Source organism: Pogonomyrmex barbatus, unplaced genomic scaffold, assembly GCF_055798465.1.
Source record: "Pogonomyrmex barbatus isolate J1 unplaced genomic scaffold, ASM5579846v1 scaffold10, whole genome shotgun sequence".
Lineage (NCBI taxonomy): Eukaryota > Metazoa > Arthropoda > Insecta > Hymenoptera > Formicidae > Pogonomyrmex > Pogonomyrmex barbatus.
Genome location: NW_028297099.1, coordinates 4637974 through 4653810, shown reverse-complemented (window position 1 = coordinate 4653810; position 15837 = coordinate 4637974). Strand labels below are relative to the sequence as shown.

Genomic DNA, 15837 nt, shown 5'->3' with positions numbered 1-15837 from the left:
CGGGGGCGTGAAGGGAGAGATAGCGAGAGGAAGAGAGAGAGAGAGAGAGAGAGAGAGAGAGAGAGAGAGAGAGAGAGAGGGGGGGGGGGGATGAAAAGGGGAGACAGGAGGGGCAGAAAGAGCCTGGTAGTGAACGGTAACACGAACTATGGGGTCCCATACGTTACGCGCCATATCGTCAGGAGCGAGAGTTACTATTGGGCCCGCCCGACTGTCCCTTCATGCTCGAATACAGCATTCCTACGCTGATAATGATCTTCCATTCGCGCCATTGCCGATAGAAATTGATTGCGTTCGAATGCGTCGATCGATGAGGTTTGCACGAACACCGACTACTGTGTCGGGCGCGCGCGTGTCACGCATTTAGGATATACAGTGTACTCTGGTGCGTGTATATGCAGGACATGCGTGCATATCCGACGTTGCGTCATACTGATTGCGCATCACTCGTCAGTGTGCCACCGACGGAATGTCGCACGAGATCGCGGCCGATAGACGCGTCATTCACGGGAGAGTAAAACGACGATAAGGGAATAATATAACGTGGTTCGAACACGGTGAAGTGAATAATCGCTCAGGAGATTATGCCGCGTTCGTAGCGTAATGGAGCTCCGTTGCATTCCTCTTATTCGCCTGTACTACCTTTATATCACGATGATATTATTAATAGAGGTGAATGCATTTTTTTATATTATTTTCTCTGTTCTTTCTCTTCTTTTCATTTTATTTCGAATTAGAGAAAAGAATAAAATATAAGAAATTAGTCTTATGCAGATTATCGATATCCGTGTGATTGTATTATCAAATCGTTTGAGAGTTCAATACGTACATACGTTACACGAGAGGCGTGCATCCCTATTCGATATTCGTAATGGTCGATGTCTCGACCATTATCCTAAACACGTACATATTTTACGGATTAATGTCTTATCGGCGATGAGATAGCTCGGCACTTCCGCCTTAACCGTTGATACTAACGCGATCAGAACGCGTTCTCGAGCATGAACCAGGATGCCCACCTGCATTACGATACTCCTCGTGGCAAGCGATTCTGCCACGCCCATAAGGGAACTACGGCTGAACTACCGAACAAGAGCCATTTACACAAAAGGCGACGGTAATGGCGAGATTCTTAGCTTACCTACCCCAAGTTTCGGCCCCCGGAGAAAAGCTGCTCGAGTATCTATACCCTAATAATACGTTGTTACTGGCACTTACTTAAGTGTACTTGCAACCATTAGGAATTCTAATTACTTTCGTAGCTGCCAATTCTACTCGAGAACGATCGTGTTATCTCGCGGCGTGAAAGGAGCAATTCTAGTAGATCATTGCACTCTTTGAGAAAAAGCGTATCTATGAATAAAAATCTTGTAAATAATTTTTGCCCAATGGCGATTTCAAGTCATCTTAAAATCGCTAGAAGATGTACGATTTCATTTCATCTTTCATATGGAAACCTTCTTATTAATAAAATTAATATCCTTCGAACTAATACGGTTATTAAGGATTAAAAAGAGCATTTTATATTCATAGGTATCCAGCAACAACTCAATTTTATGGAAGGGAAACTTCTATGGATACATTTTCGACGACCGAAGAGACATGCGGCTTCAGGAATCGCATTTGTGCGGCGTAGCGTCCATAAAAGGGTCTTTTTACGGACGTCTTTATCGGCAATTTACTCGAGCGAAACCAAACGAGCAATGGAACTGATTGCACGATACGTTTCGCGTACCTCCCTCCTCCCCAACCGCGAAAACAATCCTAACAGGAACATTCGATAAAAGCTCGCGGTTATTTTGAAACCACGATCGGCTAACAAACCCGGGTAGCGTTACTCCCCACCGCGGCGACGGGCATACCGATTTTATCGTCCGCGATAATCCTGCAAAATAGCATTTTCCAGGCCGCGAGCAGACCCCGGCAATCCGCGCGCGGCTTACAATGGTGTCCGGCACGGCCGGCCGGGCATTACTTTCCTCAAATTCTCAATATGACATCCTTTATTTCAACTAAACCGACCGGAAGAAGCTTGGCCACCGGCCAGGATCGAAAATCATTCGGCGCCATATTGAACTAACGAAACTTTATTCCAGCTCGTACGGCACCATCTCCGCCCGCAACTGTTAATCCTGCTCTATTTTCTAGGAAACGTCCGCCGACGGTACCGAGCGACGATGAGAGGATTATCGAAACTGGATTAAGCAATACTTTCCTAGGAATCGCCCCGTCGTTATACGCGCAAAGATAACCGACACGATCATTAAACGCTCTGATCGTTTATTGGAAATGGTATTGAATTTATTTTATCAGCTTTTTCATAAAACTATAATTAGATTAATGTAAATACTAGATGAATTAAATAATCTTTTGAGAAAACGTTTAAATAAATACTTTTCTACTTTTAAATATTTAAGTCTTTCTAATATGTGATATAATAATACGCTAATAATTTTTTCAATAATCGAAGTTAATTGAATTGACTTATTATTAGATTTAGTACTATTAAATAAGATTTTTCTTTCTCCTTATAATACGTTGGATAAAGAAAGAAAGAAGATCCAGCAGTTTTTCCAACAAAATGAGAAAGATAACGGCATTGGAGCGAAAAATATCGCTGCCAGAATATAGAGATTACGTAGCCGTTAGCGTAGAAGTGTCGTGGACACTATCACTGCGGTCACACATCGCTGCCAAATAGTTTTCGGGCGGTGATATATTTCCATCCTCGGGATATTCGAAATAGTTCAACGCCGTTATTACGTGGGGATGAATTTCCCTCCGTACGGAGATGCGATTTACGGCTTATAGATTCAACCGCCTATTTTATCATAATATAAAAGCTCCAAGAGAAATTGATATCGTCGAATATATCATTTTATTATATTACAGTTACGTTGTTAATGTTTATTTCATATTTTATTACAACAGAATTAATATAAAAATATAATTTGTCACTTTTTTATGCTACATGTTTTATTTGCTACAATACAAACTGATTATATTTTAAGTTTGATTCTTTGATATATGCATCAACAAAATAAATTAAATACATAAAATTATTGAAAATCAAATTAAAAAATATTCCAAAAATTGTGTAACTATTTTATATGAATATAAGAGTAACATGTGTTCTTTATTTTCTGATATCTGTTATTTACTTTTTCTAGTCATCGTTATATCAACAGTATGACTTTCCAGAAATTAGAAACCCAATATTTTACAAAAATTTCGAATAAAGATATTTTTAAGAATAACTTCAAAATATAATATTATTGCATTTTTTATAATTTGTAAAAAATGTAACCAAATCATTATATAAACCGATCAATTATTCTTGACATTTGCAATTTTAGAAATAAATTTTGCTCTTTCTTAAGTGCATTCATTATCTGTGTCTATCCTCTTATATGATAGATAGTTAATCGCTTTAATAGGAGGGTTCGCTTCTGCTTTACCGGCAATATTCTTGCCGTATCCGCGTCTGAATGTACGGTTCAGGAGATTATTTCATGTAGAAATAACAGGAACGGGATTAAGCAATGTTTCCTGGAAATTGTTCTCCATCTATATATATGTATATATACGTAACGATTGGAGAATCTCAGGTGCCTATCCCGCTGTCGTTAAAAGCTACCATTATCGGTAACCCCGAGTGTGGCCTCTAAAGAGCTTGGCCTCTAAAATGAACATTGTGAGGACTTACGAGAACTAACTCGGTGATTGAATCTAATTGTCTAATGAAGGTGAAACCTAAGTTAATAAAATTGGCTTAGAGAGAACAACCTGAACTATGATTACATTGTATAACAGTGAGAAAAAGTACAGCTGTAACAGTCGTCAATGAAATGAGAGTAAAACATTCGGATACATTCGATGCGAAAAATTAGCAGCTATGGAAGTATCAGCACAGTCAACTTTTAATTAGTTTCAAACTTGCGGAGCGGAAAAAGAGCGATATCGAAGTGATCGACGACACGAATTCCGATGCACAAGCAATTAAATCGTGACTGATTCTTCCCTGGTCTCGCGTAATCTTTATTTCGCAATCACATGCATCGTCATCGTTGTCGATTCGCCTTGCAAAAGTGAGACGTGTGTCCCATGCCGAGCGATTTATTAGTAATATGCGGTACTAAACTATCGTTATGACGAATTAACGAGACGCCGTTGAAACCTTTAATTTCAATGACTGTAGATCAATCGCACTCTCGGCGAGCTCGTGCGGTATGTAATTACAAAGTACAAGCCGGATCATCGTGATAACAACTGGGCCGCGGCTCCTACCAGCATGGCATTGTAATTACGGCCCGTTGCTTAAAGTGCATATTTTTGCAGGAGCGAAATACGACCGACATCGTGTTCGATATGTGCGATACGACCCGCCGGGTTTATAACGATTCTTTTAACCCCGTAAAACTAGCAGTGAATATTTTATAATGTTACGTGGCGTAGGAAGGAGCGTATTTTTCATTGCGCATTAATTACCGCTTAAACATGCATTAACGTGACAAGCTGCCGCTCATTTGAAATTCTAGCCGGAACAAAATATTTATTGACGTTAATCACGCTCTAACGCGGATTTAATCGATAATGAAACGAAACTATGACGTTTTGCATTATAATGTCCTTCTACAACGTATATACGTATTTAACTATGCACGTATTCCATCGCAAAATTCGCGTTTGGCAGCCTGTCAAGTCTCTTATTAATATTTATGAGAAAGTATAGCGAAATCGCGGCTCCGGGCAAAACGCTAAAGCGCTTTCAATCGCGCGGCGTGGAGTGTCCACGTGCGAAGCACAGCGCCCGGGATTAAAGCATTAAAGCTTGACAGCGGACGTGATGTAAACCGCAAAAATTCAATAAACATGACTTTACCATCGTGACAAAAATTACGTTACGCGCCAATCGATGGGCTCTCACCCGAATGGCAAAATTGCGATAAATCGTATGCGTACCTCGCAGAGTAAATCATACAAGAGTAATATTCCGACTAAAATTTACATTTTTTAACAGTGTCAAGGACACTGACAAACAAACTAACTGATAAGTATTTCAAGAGAAACGGAATGATTATTTGTATATCATCTTTAACGAAATAATAAATTTTATCTTGATTAATACGCATAACACATTACGCAAAATTAATTAAGAAATGACAATCCCAATCCAAAGATTCAACAAGAGACACTATATTTCCATGCTGCATACTAACGTCCACATATTATTCAGTTCTATTAAATTTTAGAAATGTTTCCCATCTGGAATTTCATGGCACGTCTCTCAAAATATAGACAGTTGGTTCCTCGATACAATCGTGATCACTATGTGCTGCAGTGTCCGAGTATAGATCTCCATAGGATTATCTTGATCTAGTTTTCCCTAGGAATCATCCTCTCATGTATTTCACTTCCTAATCCCGCTGTATGATTTGCACAAGGTTCTACACCGTGGGCCTGTATGCACGAAGGATTTCTAGCAGGAGTTTGACTCACGAGTGGCTACGCGAACACCGTCGGAACATCCCAAAACTCTGACAAATTGAATACACTACATCACGGGAAAGGCACTGGCCATATTTGCATTGCCGACCGGCGTGGACGGCATTAATTTCGCCGGTGGGTGGCAGAACAAAGTTCGTGAGACGCACATAAACCAAAACTGAGTGCTCGGTTATCAAATTGAATATCCGACAAGACGTTACGTCCGAACGTGCGTTTAAATTGGATAAATTGTTCGCGTTTATTATTCGCATGAATAATAATGCCATTAATGGATCTTACGCCGTTTTTCAGCGCGATGGTCGCGTCTGAGTATCTTTTTCGTTAACGAGTTTTCTTCATCCGAGGCGCGCGTACCGCCCGCCAGAAATATGAACGTGCTGCGGCACGAAGCGAGAATAACTGCATTTACTTCTGTACCGAGTTTCACGCGACAGCGCTTCATGATAATCTTGGTAATCGCGCCTCTTAATGGACGTGGCGGATAAATTTGCGTTTAATGGATTCGTGGATGCCTCTTTAATTTTCAAAGGACTCGCGCGCTCGCGCCGCAATTTCTAGCGCCTCACGATAAATGCACGAACGCGCGACGGTCTCTCGCCGTCCGGGAAACTCCACTATACGGCGGTAACTTAGCAAAGAAATATACCCGATTATTACCGCGCGTAATACACAGTTATTAATACTACTTGCCGGAATTACGACGATAATGAGTTTAATACGCTTAATTTTTCATTGCGCCAACGTAGCGAGTGAACTCGGCAAATGTTCCAAATTCCGCGTAACAAAGTACGCTATCTTTAATTAATTTAGGCGCAGCACATTTATTATTTTTAATACATTCAATATTTTCTTGCCACAAAACATGATAGTTAGATATAACATTTAGATAGATAGATATAACATTTTTACTTGGTTTATATTACACGTAACTTATATCACTCACACTATGTAAATATACGCATGCGATGATATGATAATGACGTATTTTCTTTTAGTTTCCGTGACGTTATCTTCGCGATAGTGCACGGCTTCGGCCGAAGGGGCATTAGTTTGTGCATCCGTGCGAAAACTAATTAGTGAACGCTAATTAGCTGCCTAATGTCCCGGCTAGCTGGGCCACTCGGTAACGGTTAAGGAACTTCCATACGATAGAGATAAATTCGTTATGCTGCATGTGCACAGTTTAACTTTCCACGCACGTTTGCGACAAACGAAAACTACGAACTGCCCACTCGTCTTGCCGTACCCCACCCTTGACTTCCGCCGACTCCTTTCGAGATTCCTTTTTCTCTTACTTCCGCTAACGTCAATGAGAAACGACTTGACCGAGTACGTGACGGCCACGAAATTGATTCACGAGTGAAAAGACTATATTGCTTTATCGGTGCCGAGAAAAGAAGGACACAACGTCGAAACTTGGATAACAATTGAAATCGGGGGTGGCGTTCGATATCTCGTTCGCGAGTTATAGAGAAAGAGGGGAGAATTGTTTCGTGAAATTTTCGAAATATCGCAATTGTAGGAACTTGAGAGCTATCACTTCTCGGCATCATCTCTTTTTCGACAATTGATTTCATCTCGCGTCTTAAGATATCTTCCTCGATTCGTTTGAGTTATTTTCATTTCTAGAATAATAGAGTTCGAAAACGCGTGGTAGAGAGAGAAAGAGAGAGAAAAAATGAGCTCATTGAAAAAAATAGTGTCTTTAATTAAATTCAGACTCTGCGACGAAAGAAAGAAGAAGAACGTAAGGCCTTTACGATGGTCAGTGATTCTTGTGAAAATGGCTGTAGCGAATAAAATATTTCATGTAAAATAATAAATTATAAAATAAATATTACTTTAGTATTTATTTATAATTTTATTATTTTATAATAAATTATAAAAATTTATAAAAGTCATAGTATTCCATCTTCAAAAAAAATTAATCAATTTTTCGTAATACATTGATTCGCTCATTGTACTCCGTCACCTCAAAATTATCATTCGATACGGATCTTCCAATCGATTAAGAGTGATTGAGAGCACTTGCTACGAATGCTTGAAAGAGGATGGAAACGACCGCATTACTGGTCTAGATGTGTCGGCAGTAGACAAACGCCGCGATGGTTTTCAATGCAAATGATTCATTCGTTACGTCTGTCGACAGCACTCGCCGTAAGTTGACGATCGTTCAATCGGGGTAACGAAAGCAAATTGCGAACAGCGCGATACTCGTTTCTCCTCTTTCGTGAAATGAACATCACGATCCATTCGAGCCAATACTTGACGGCGGCTTAATGAGAACCAGACTGAATCCAGATATAAATAACTCATTTACCGATCCGATGAATTATTTAAGCTGTTTTACGAGAGCACCGCCCTGGGTGATACTCCGTGTTGAGCGTCTGTATTTGGTTATCAGATGTTCTGCCGACAGATCTAGAAGAAAAAAGGGAGAAAAGAAGAAAGAAAAAGAAGCGAATGAAAAGATAAAACTTTCATGTCCTTTATTGCCTTTCTAGATGGCAATGAAATGAAGTGGAAGATAAAAAAGGAGATAAAGAGGAGCAGCGAACAAACTCGAGATAAAAGAAAGGTAATATTTACCGCCAAAGAAGACAGCAGGCAACACGGCAAAAAGGTGTTTTGGCCGTTAACAATAATAAACGAATCACTTTCTATATATGAGCAGATGATTTCTCTGAAACTTCTCTGGTATTGACCATCATATGATGATAGAAATAATGAGTGCTAATGCACAAGGAGGTAGTTAAAGAGATCATCAAAGTGAATAAGTGCCATTTGCTCTTCATACAATTAGGAAGATTGGAGTTGAAAATTGGATTCAGAAAGCAACATTGAAAAGAAACTGGTATTACCAATTGAAAAAATAATATAATTTTACTTTCAAATTGCCAATTTTCGATATACTTTTAAAAACATTATATGAAATAAAGGGAATAAATATTTGTTATATAATAAAATATTATATGCTTTCTGCCTAATTTATTTTTTAAATAATAAAATAAAAAAGAATTTTTAAAATAACGAGAGAATGAGTAAACAGATAAATTTGCAAGATTATGATTTCATTGTTTTATGAGAAAATAACAGACACGATTTCGATCGTGTAATATTAATGTGAACATTATTCGGAAATTTTCTGGAATTTTTTACGAGATATTTGTAGATTTCGACGATCTTTACACATCGCTTCGCACAGTAAACGTCGAACCGTTTAAAAAGTCGAGTCTTCAAGCCAAACGATGTAAGCCCTTGGTGACACCAATCGTGACAGCGGGAAGCATCAACGCGATCCGGAAACGAAGAGGGAAAGAAAGAGGAAGAAACGCTTAAAAGAGGCCTGCGAAAATGGGAGTGAGGTCATCCTCTTTTCAGGCAGGATTCACAACGCAGATGGAAGGCGAAACGATCGAATGTAACATTGGGGGGGGGAAGAATCCTTCGTTTCTGGAAAGGCTCAATTTGTCGCCACAATTTCACAGGCATCGCGTGTCAAGAATGCCGCTAAAAGATCGACTATTATTTTTCGATTTATTCCGCGTCGTCTAATTCAGTATCTTTATTAAATTGACGAAGATAGAGAAGGAGTTCTATCATCACATCGATCAATTGCTCGGACGTAATTCTTATCATGTTTCGGATTTCATGTGTGTGTGTGTGTGTGTGTGTGTGTGTGTGTGTGTGTGTGTGTGCGTGCGTGTGTGTGTGTGTGTGTGTGTGTGTGTTTTGTATATGTATTTTGTATCTAAATATCTTGAATTTACATAAAAGAAAAGTGTGAATAATTGGGCATTCTCAGCTTCTTTAAATTATTTTTAGATATCTTTCTCTCAAACTTTAATACAAAGAATGATAAAAATGGTAGGGTGTCTTCCAGAAAACAAAATTTGAGAATTTTTTCTTCTAATAGAATGAAATAAAGACATTTTACGAACGCTTTTAATTGTCTTGGAATTTTGAATTAATATTGCTATTACATAAAGTAGCTATTGCTATTATATAAAAGTAAAAGGTAAAAGGTAAAAAAATTATATTCTTTTCCATTTAATTTTTAATTTTGATATTTTGCATGAAGAACTAGCATTATTGCTCTACCAAATTATAGAATACCAACAAAAAGAGATTAAAAAAAATTAGAAATATTTCTTTAAAAAAAAAGTCGAGAGACATAAGGAATTAATGGATAAAAATGACAAGTCTGACAGAGAAAGAGAAGCAAGACGAAGAATGATGGATGATATAGAAACAAAAAGAAAGAAAATTAGTAAAGTAACCGTCGATTCTTCTTTCTCGAGCCCACCCTCTTTTCTCGAGGAAAAGCCTTCATTAGCCTTGTGATAATTGGCCACGCCCGTAACTCATGTTCGCACAAGACGCCCGCCTGTCTCTAACAACTTATCCCCCAAGACCAATCATGATAAGCTTCTTGAATTCAGAATTTGATGAACTGAAGAAGGGATATTCCACTGACTGAGAATTTTAGAAGATTTGATCGATATCTATCGGAAAAATACACAGGTCTCAGAAAAAATAAAGAAAATATCTATCGTTTAAATTTTTTCGTGATATAAATTTGGATTGTTTCTTTATTCATTCTATGTTTCCGACAGCAGTTTTTATCACTAGATTGCATTTTAATCGCGAAAGCAATAAGTGCAGTATTTCTAAATTTTTAAGATTCTGCTTAAAAAATTATTCCGCCTAGCATTTTCCTGAAATTTGTGTATTTTAATAAAAAAAATTTATTCAAAATTCACGCGTGTCTCTGAACGTACATTCATTTTCTTGCAAACTGCGAAAATTTTACTTTTTCTATATGTTACGCACGTGCGAATATGATTTTTCGATATTATAGATTTCAAGATGATATCCATGTTTGTGCGCTATACGCGTCGCTAGTAATTTTTTCTCGAAGTTACTTCCACGCATTGATTTATAATTCCTTCGATAGTCTGGCGATTCCCACGAGGCCTACTAATCTATAACTTTTGCAAAGTACTATGGTCTTTACCCTACTCAATACTTAAAATGGCCAGCAGTTTTAAGAAAAAAGTTATGCGCGTTTTTTCCTAACTTTTTTCCAGATGACACGCATCTTGAATTATTCAAGCATAAATCTCAATAAAAATTCACGATGATTGTCATAATGTTCAATAAATCATGATAAATCTTAAAACCGATAAATCTTAGAACTAAACTTGGATTTCCAATAAAATTGTGAGATTTGAATACCTATTTGCGATTAAAAATATATCTCTAATCTTTATTAGTAATATATGCGCTTGGTAAGTAATTCATTTAATTTGTTTGACTCATCTAGATCTCTCGATCTATGTAAAGACATTTATAATGGTGTAATCAAATCTCCCGAATTATTTTGATAAAATCTTAATTCGATGAGAACGGAAATATCTACCGTGTAAATTATTTAAAGTCAATTAAATCGAATTTTCTCTGAAAATGTAGAAAAAATATCTCAAATAGATTAATAATATTCTTCTTTTTTAATCTGTAAAAATCATCTTTTTACTGTGTAATTCTCTCAGTAATATAGCCAATATTTTACTAACCTTTTTATAAAAAAAAATGCTCAATATTTAGTGATTTTATGTATAATAAAACATTATTTAAAATTTACCCTGACAAGAAATGAATCATTATGTTCATTAGAATATAAAACTAGATAATTAAGACGCAAACTCTTATGTAAAATCTTAAAATTAAAATTATCGCTTGTTTCAATTTCATTTTCTATTATAATAGTTATGATCGATACTCACCGATTATAGTAAGATAAACAGGATAACCGATGGGTGGAGTGGTAGATATTTGACACTCGTAAATACCAGTATCTTTTCGTTGCGGATATCGTATTCTAAGGATCCATTCTTCCGGATGCATCTTGTACATCACCTCGAAGCGTTGATCGCTCGTGTAAGTGTATCTGCCAACTGTCAGCAAATGAATATCACGATGCCTGACCCATGAAACCTGAAACAAACAACATAAATATTGTCTTAGATATAATTAAGATAATCAAATCTCTTTAATCACAAATGCTTTTAATTGCAAATTTTATATTCTCTCTAGCAAAAAATAAAAGCTGAATTGCAGTAACCTATAAATATTTGTATTAAATCTAAAGTTAACAACAGGTTGACAAAATTATGTTAGTTTCTACAATCTATATGAAAAAAAATCTTCGTCGAGTTACCGCGAACTGCACGTATTGCTAACTATCACCGCTCCTCACGCCCTGTTGCTCGTAAGATTGGACGATAAAACTTTATACTCTCCCTTTTCCTAGCCCCGAGAAATTTACGAGTGCAGTAGATTCGCCGCAACTGGAATACTTCATGTCTTTGTTTAATGCTATATAACTCCGTGATGTATGACTACAATCTCGGCACAACGACAATTCTCATACGCTGCAATTATTTATAGACGAATAGGCACGGTAAATTTATTCACCTAGCTTCTATTAGAAATTATGGAACGAAAACGCATAGGCTCGCACGATACATAATATAAAATTGATCATATGATTTTAATGTAACATATCATATAAATTGTATTAAAGTTACATTGAATTGTATTACAATATCTAGCAATGTCGGAAATAAATTAATCACTAACAAGATTACATTGTTGCATCGATATAATAATAGTAGCGCGAGTGAACTTTGTAGGATATAAAGGAAGGATATAAAGTGACATTTGCCAAGTTTGAATGATGTTTGCAAGTTCTTGAAGCCGTTAATTAGAGTGGAATCCAACCAATGATTTGGAACCATGATAACATTGTAACCTGTGCAATTTCCCCACGTGTTGGAAATTACATCGTAACGACGAGCCTGGCACTTTAATAACTTCAATGGTTTTTGCTACTTTAACAGATTACATTAGTCGGCAAACTGTACGAAAAGCGCGCTCGCTGATGATTCATATGCGATTTCGCGAAAATCATATTCATTAAACTGTACCCGTTATAGCATCTTCCAATGGTATAACTAGAAATAATATCGCTAACTAATTCTCGTTTCGCAGAATACCTAAGCATTATTTATACAAAAATTGCCACGAAAGGAGATAATGTCAGTTTATTTAACCTTACGTTTATGAATTCATATATACTAATTCGCGATTTATTTAATACTCAGTAATCTATCTAACCTTTGTTTTAATGCCCCGCATTCAAAATAGCGTCTTGTATTTCATAGAATTGTTCTCGTAAAGATTAATTAATGTGAGCTGTGATGCAAATAAATATCCCTTTCTAAGTCGCAGGACAGAGGCAGAGAATCAGTTAAAGCTTTATTATCATATGAAAATTTAATGAAAATGGCGCATAACATTATTTTCCATGCTGCACTGTAATATATGATTGCTTGCGTAATTGGGTTGCACAAATCATGCAGTGTTGATCGACTGCGGAATAAAACTTACGACGCGCGTTTGTATTATCAGAAATATCAACTGCGAAAGCTTCCCATTGTCGGTCTAATATGATTGCCATCCGAATATGCCGGTGTCGCAGTTAATATACTTTTTGCAAAAAGAGAGCGCTGCCTATCTAGACGGTATACTCTCGGGGGAAACTTTTTCCGCGTAATAAAATTCACGATACGCGGACGAAAGAGAAAAAGAATATAATCGTGCACAGCTTCGGCAGAAATATGCGAGTGGATAAAACCCAAGAACGCACTGTGTGACTGCTATAACGACGATTGCTGCTCTTCCTTTCTCGAATCTTTTTGCATACGCGGGACCGACTTTCAGAGTTAATATCATCTCAGAGGGTGGCGCTTACTTTTACCCGCCTGGGGCGCAACTTTTTCACATAACTTCATCCTTTTCGGCTTCTTCATATCTTAGTGTTTCCACGAGATTCAGGACTCAGGTGCAATTTCACTCGCCCGAGCGACGGAAATTCTATTGACATTCTCACGTGACATTAATCCATATACGTACACGTGTGTCCATATTAATCCAAATGGCGAGGCATTAATACGATGTTGCATCATCATTAGTATCTATTTTAATAGAATGCTAATTACCGTGGTTGAAGCTTACATGTTATATTTTCCTATCGCGTATACCACCTCTACAGATAAATGCACGATGTCAACGAGATATATTAGACGGTACATAGCTGCGGCTGACATAAATGCGAAGACCGAGCTTTGCATAGAGATGAGACTCCGGGATTAAAACTGTGACCTCTCGACCGAGTCTGCATGAAGACATAGTCTGACAAAGATCGTCCTTTTCTACTTAACCGCTACGATAATCCCCGAGTAGTACCGTGAATCGTTAATACTCGAGATCGAGGACACCCGAAGGTCTCAGAGTGGAAGATAAATTCCCCGAGGGCCATATCCGCCTTCGAGTTAATTTACCGACTCACTCGAAACACTGATTTAACCGCGGAGGCGAAAAAAATTTGTCTTACAAACTGGCGCGAGCGAAACCGATTTAACTTAATCAACGATAAAAGTCTGAGTCGAAGTTGGAAGCTGGTGGTGGAGATATTGCCATGGTGGCGGCGATAATTACATAACTGAAATAATAGAACAGAATTTTCGCTCCAAGCTAATTCACTCGGAGAGATCTCACTATTCTCTCTACCTCCTTTACTCCGCCGTTCGCAACATTCGTTGCATTTTCGTTTTATAATTCATCAATTAATTCCGCAAACAAGAGACGCAGTTGCTCGTAACATTTCGAAAATGTCGACGCCGCTAGTCTCGTCATCGTTCTCGAATCCCGTGCATTATTTGGGCAAGCCTATCTCGTCGTGTTCATGGCTTGTCGGTGGTTGTGTTCCTGCCAATATCCGTGTCAAAATCTGAATTGCTACTTAGGGGGATAGGTAAGGTTTACGATTTACTCGGGGAATAATTTTCGCGATAAGAGAACTGATAATTCTAACATAGAAATATGATAAATTTATCGCACTATTACGAATGACTCGATGTCATTTCTTCATGATATATTCACGTAGATATTTTCACGTTTGTGATATAAATATCATAAAAATTTTAACAAAAAGTGAACTCACCGTTCTGTTTCCGAGGTTCTTCACTCTGCACGCCAATTGAACAGTTTCTCCGGCCAAGCCAGTGATATTGGACGGCACTGTTGTGTCGAAGTATGGATCAATTTCCAATGTTGTACGTTCTTGAAAGGTATCCGCCATGAAAATACGCGATTCATACGCAATGCTCTCTGAAAAAATGATTCAAATTTTCTTTATTAATAAAAAAATTCTCACAAATATGACCAAGTTATCATCCTTTATATCAAAAATAAATATAAGAATAATTATGAGTTTCTTTATTTAATAGCTGAAACAACAATTAATAGCGGTATAAAAAGGTGTCATGTTCCCGTTGCACATTCGAATATTACAAATAAAATTATTAAAAATATTTAATATAATCTCCTCTAAATTATTTTGTTTATATTATTGATCATTATTTTGGCAGAGTATAAGATTCGTCAAATGATAAAAGAAGAACCTGATTACTATAGACTGAGCACTGAAAGAAGTAGAAGTGTACCCGACCGTTTATCTCGGTAATTTTAAATAGAGAAACACGACGACAGGGCCATCGGCACGTCAGATCTATGCGAACGCGCAAGCAACGAAGCTTCGAAAGTACACCCTCGAATAGGTCGTACATATCTCGCCCTGCACTGCGGCAAATGCAATCTTGTGGTGGATATATCTCCCGTGTTCGCGAATCCTGAGAACACGTTGTGCCCGGCACATGTCCACAGAGACGCATACGTGCGTGATGGAAAAGCGAAGTCGTGTCTATTTGTATGGAAGACGTTAGTGGCTTACATATTGCGTCAGGTGATTACCATTCAAATCACAATCTTCCCTAGTGGAAATAGTTCGATGGTATTGCAAGCCGTTCCTTGCACCGATCGAGAATGCGCGGATTTGCGCCTTAAAGTGGATTTTACCTGACTCCGGAGAATTGCCCGATAAGAATCGCGTCCGGATGTCCTTTCGGCTTACCGGTCTTAAAGTTCACGCTCAAAAGTTCACGCTTCGATAATGACATGTGAATTAAAAAAGTTGCCAATCTGTTGACATTAATGTCGTCTGATGTTAATTTTCATGGACTCGATTTCTTTTTATTTATCTCACGAGTATGATTATACTGAAAAGTTGCGGATTAATTGAGATATTAACACGTATATTTAAATGAATTTTTATTCTTCTATAGTTATATTTAGAATTGTACAATTGGAGGTAACTGAGATGTCAAATTAGGAAACACTACGTGAAAGGAATTTGTACAATGAATT

General features: G+C 37.6%; 1 protein-coding gene and 1 long non-coding RNA gene across 12 annotated transcripts in view; one reads left to right on the top strand and one right to left on the bottom strand.

Moving 5' to 3' along the window:
- Nucleotides 1-15837, bottom strand: part of LOC105432608 (zwei Ig domain protein zig-8) — a 68828-nt gene that overhangs the window by 22910 nt on the left and 30081 nt on the right. For all 10 annotated transcript variants that reach the window (XM_089070489.1, XM_011647486.2, XM_011647488.2 and 7 more), the window contains 2 exons: nt 14576-14742; nt 11295-11505 (listed from right to left, as the gene is read on the bottom strand). In XM_089070489.1, coding sequence (XP_088926615.1) covers nt 11295-11505; nt 14576-14742 — 378 coding nt within the window. The remainder of the gene's footprint in view (nt 1-11294; nt 11506-14575; nt 14743-15837) is intronic.
- On the top strand, nt 91-6595 carry LOC148937879 (uncharacterized). Of its 2 annotated transcripts, none has more exons than XR_016137862.1 (3): nt 91-672; nt 1534-2292; nt 2553-6595. It is a non-coding gene; the product is annotated as an uncharacterized LOC148937879 (long non-coding RNA). The 2 variants fall into 2 exon arrangements; XR_016137861.1 differs by having other exon boundaries at nt 2549-6595.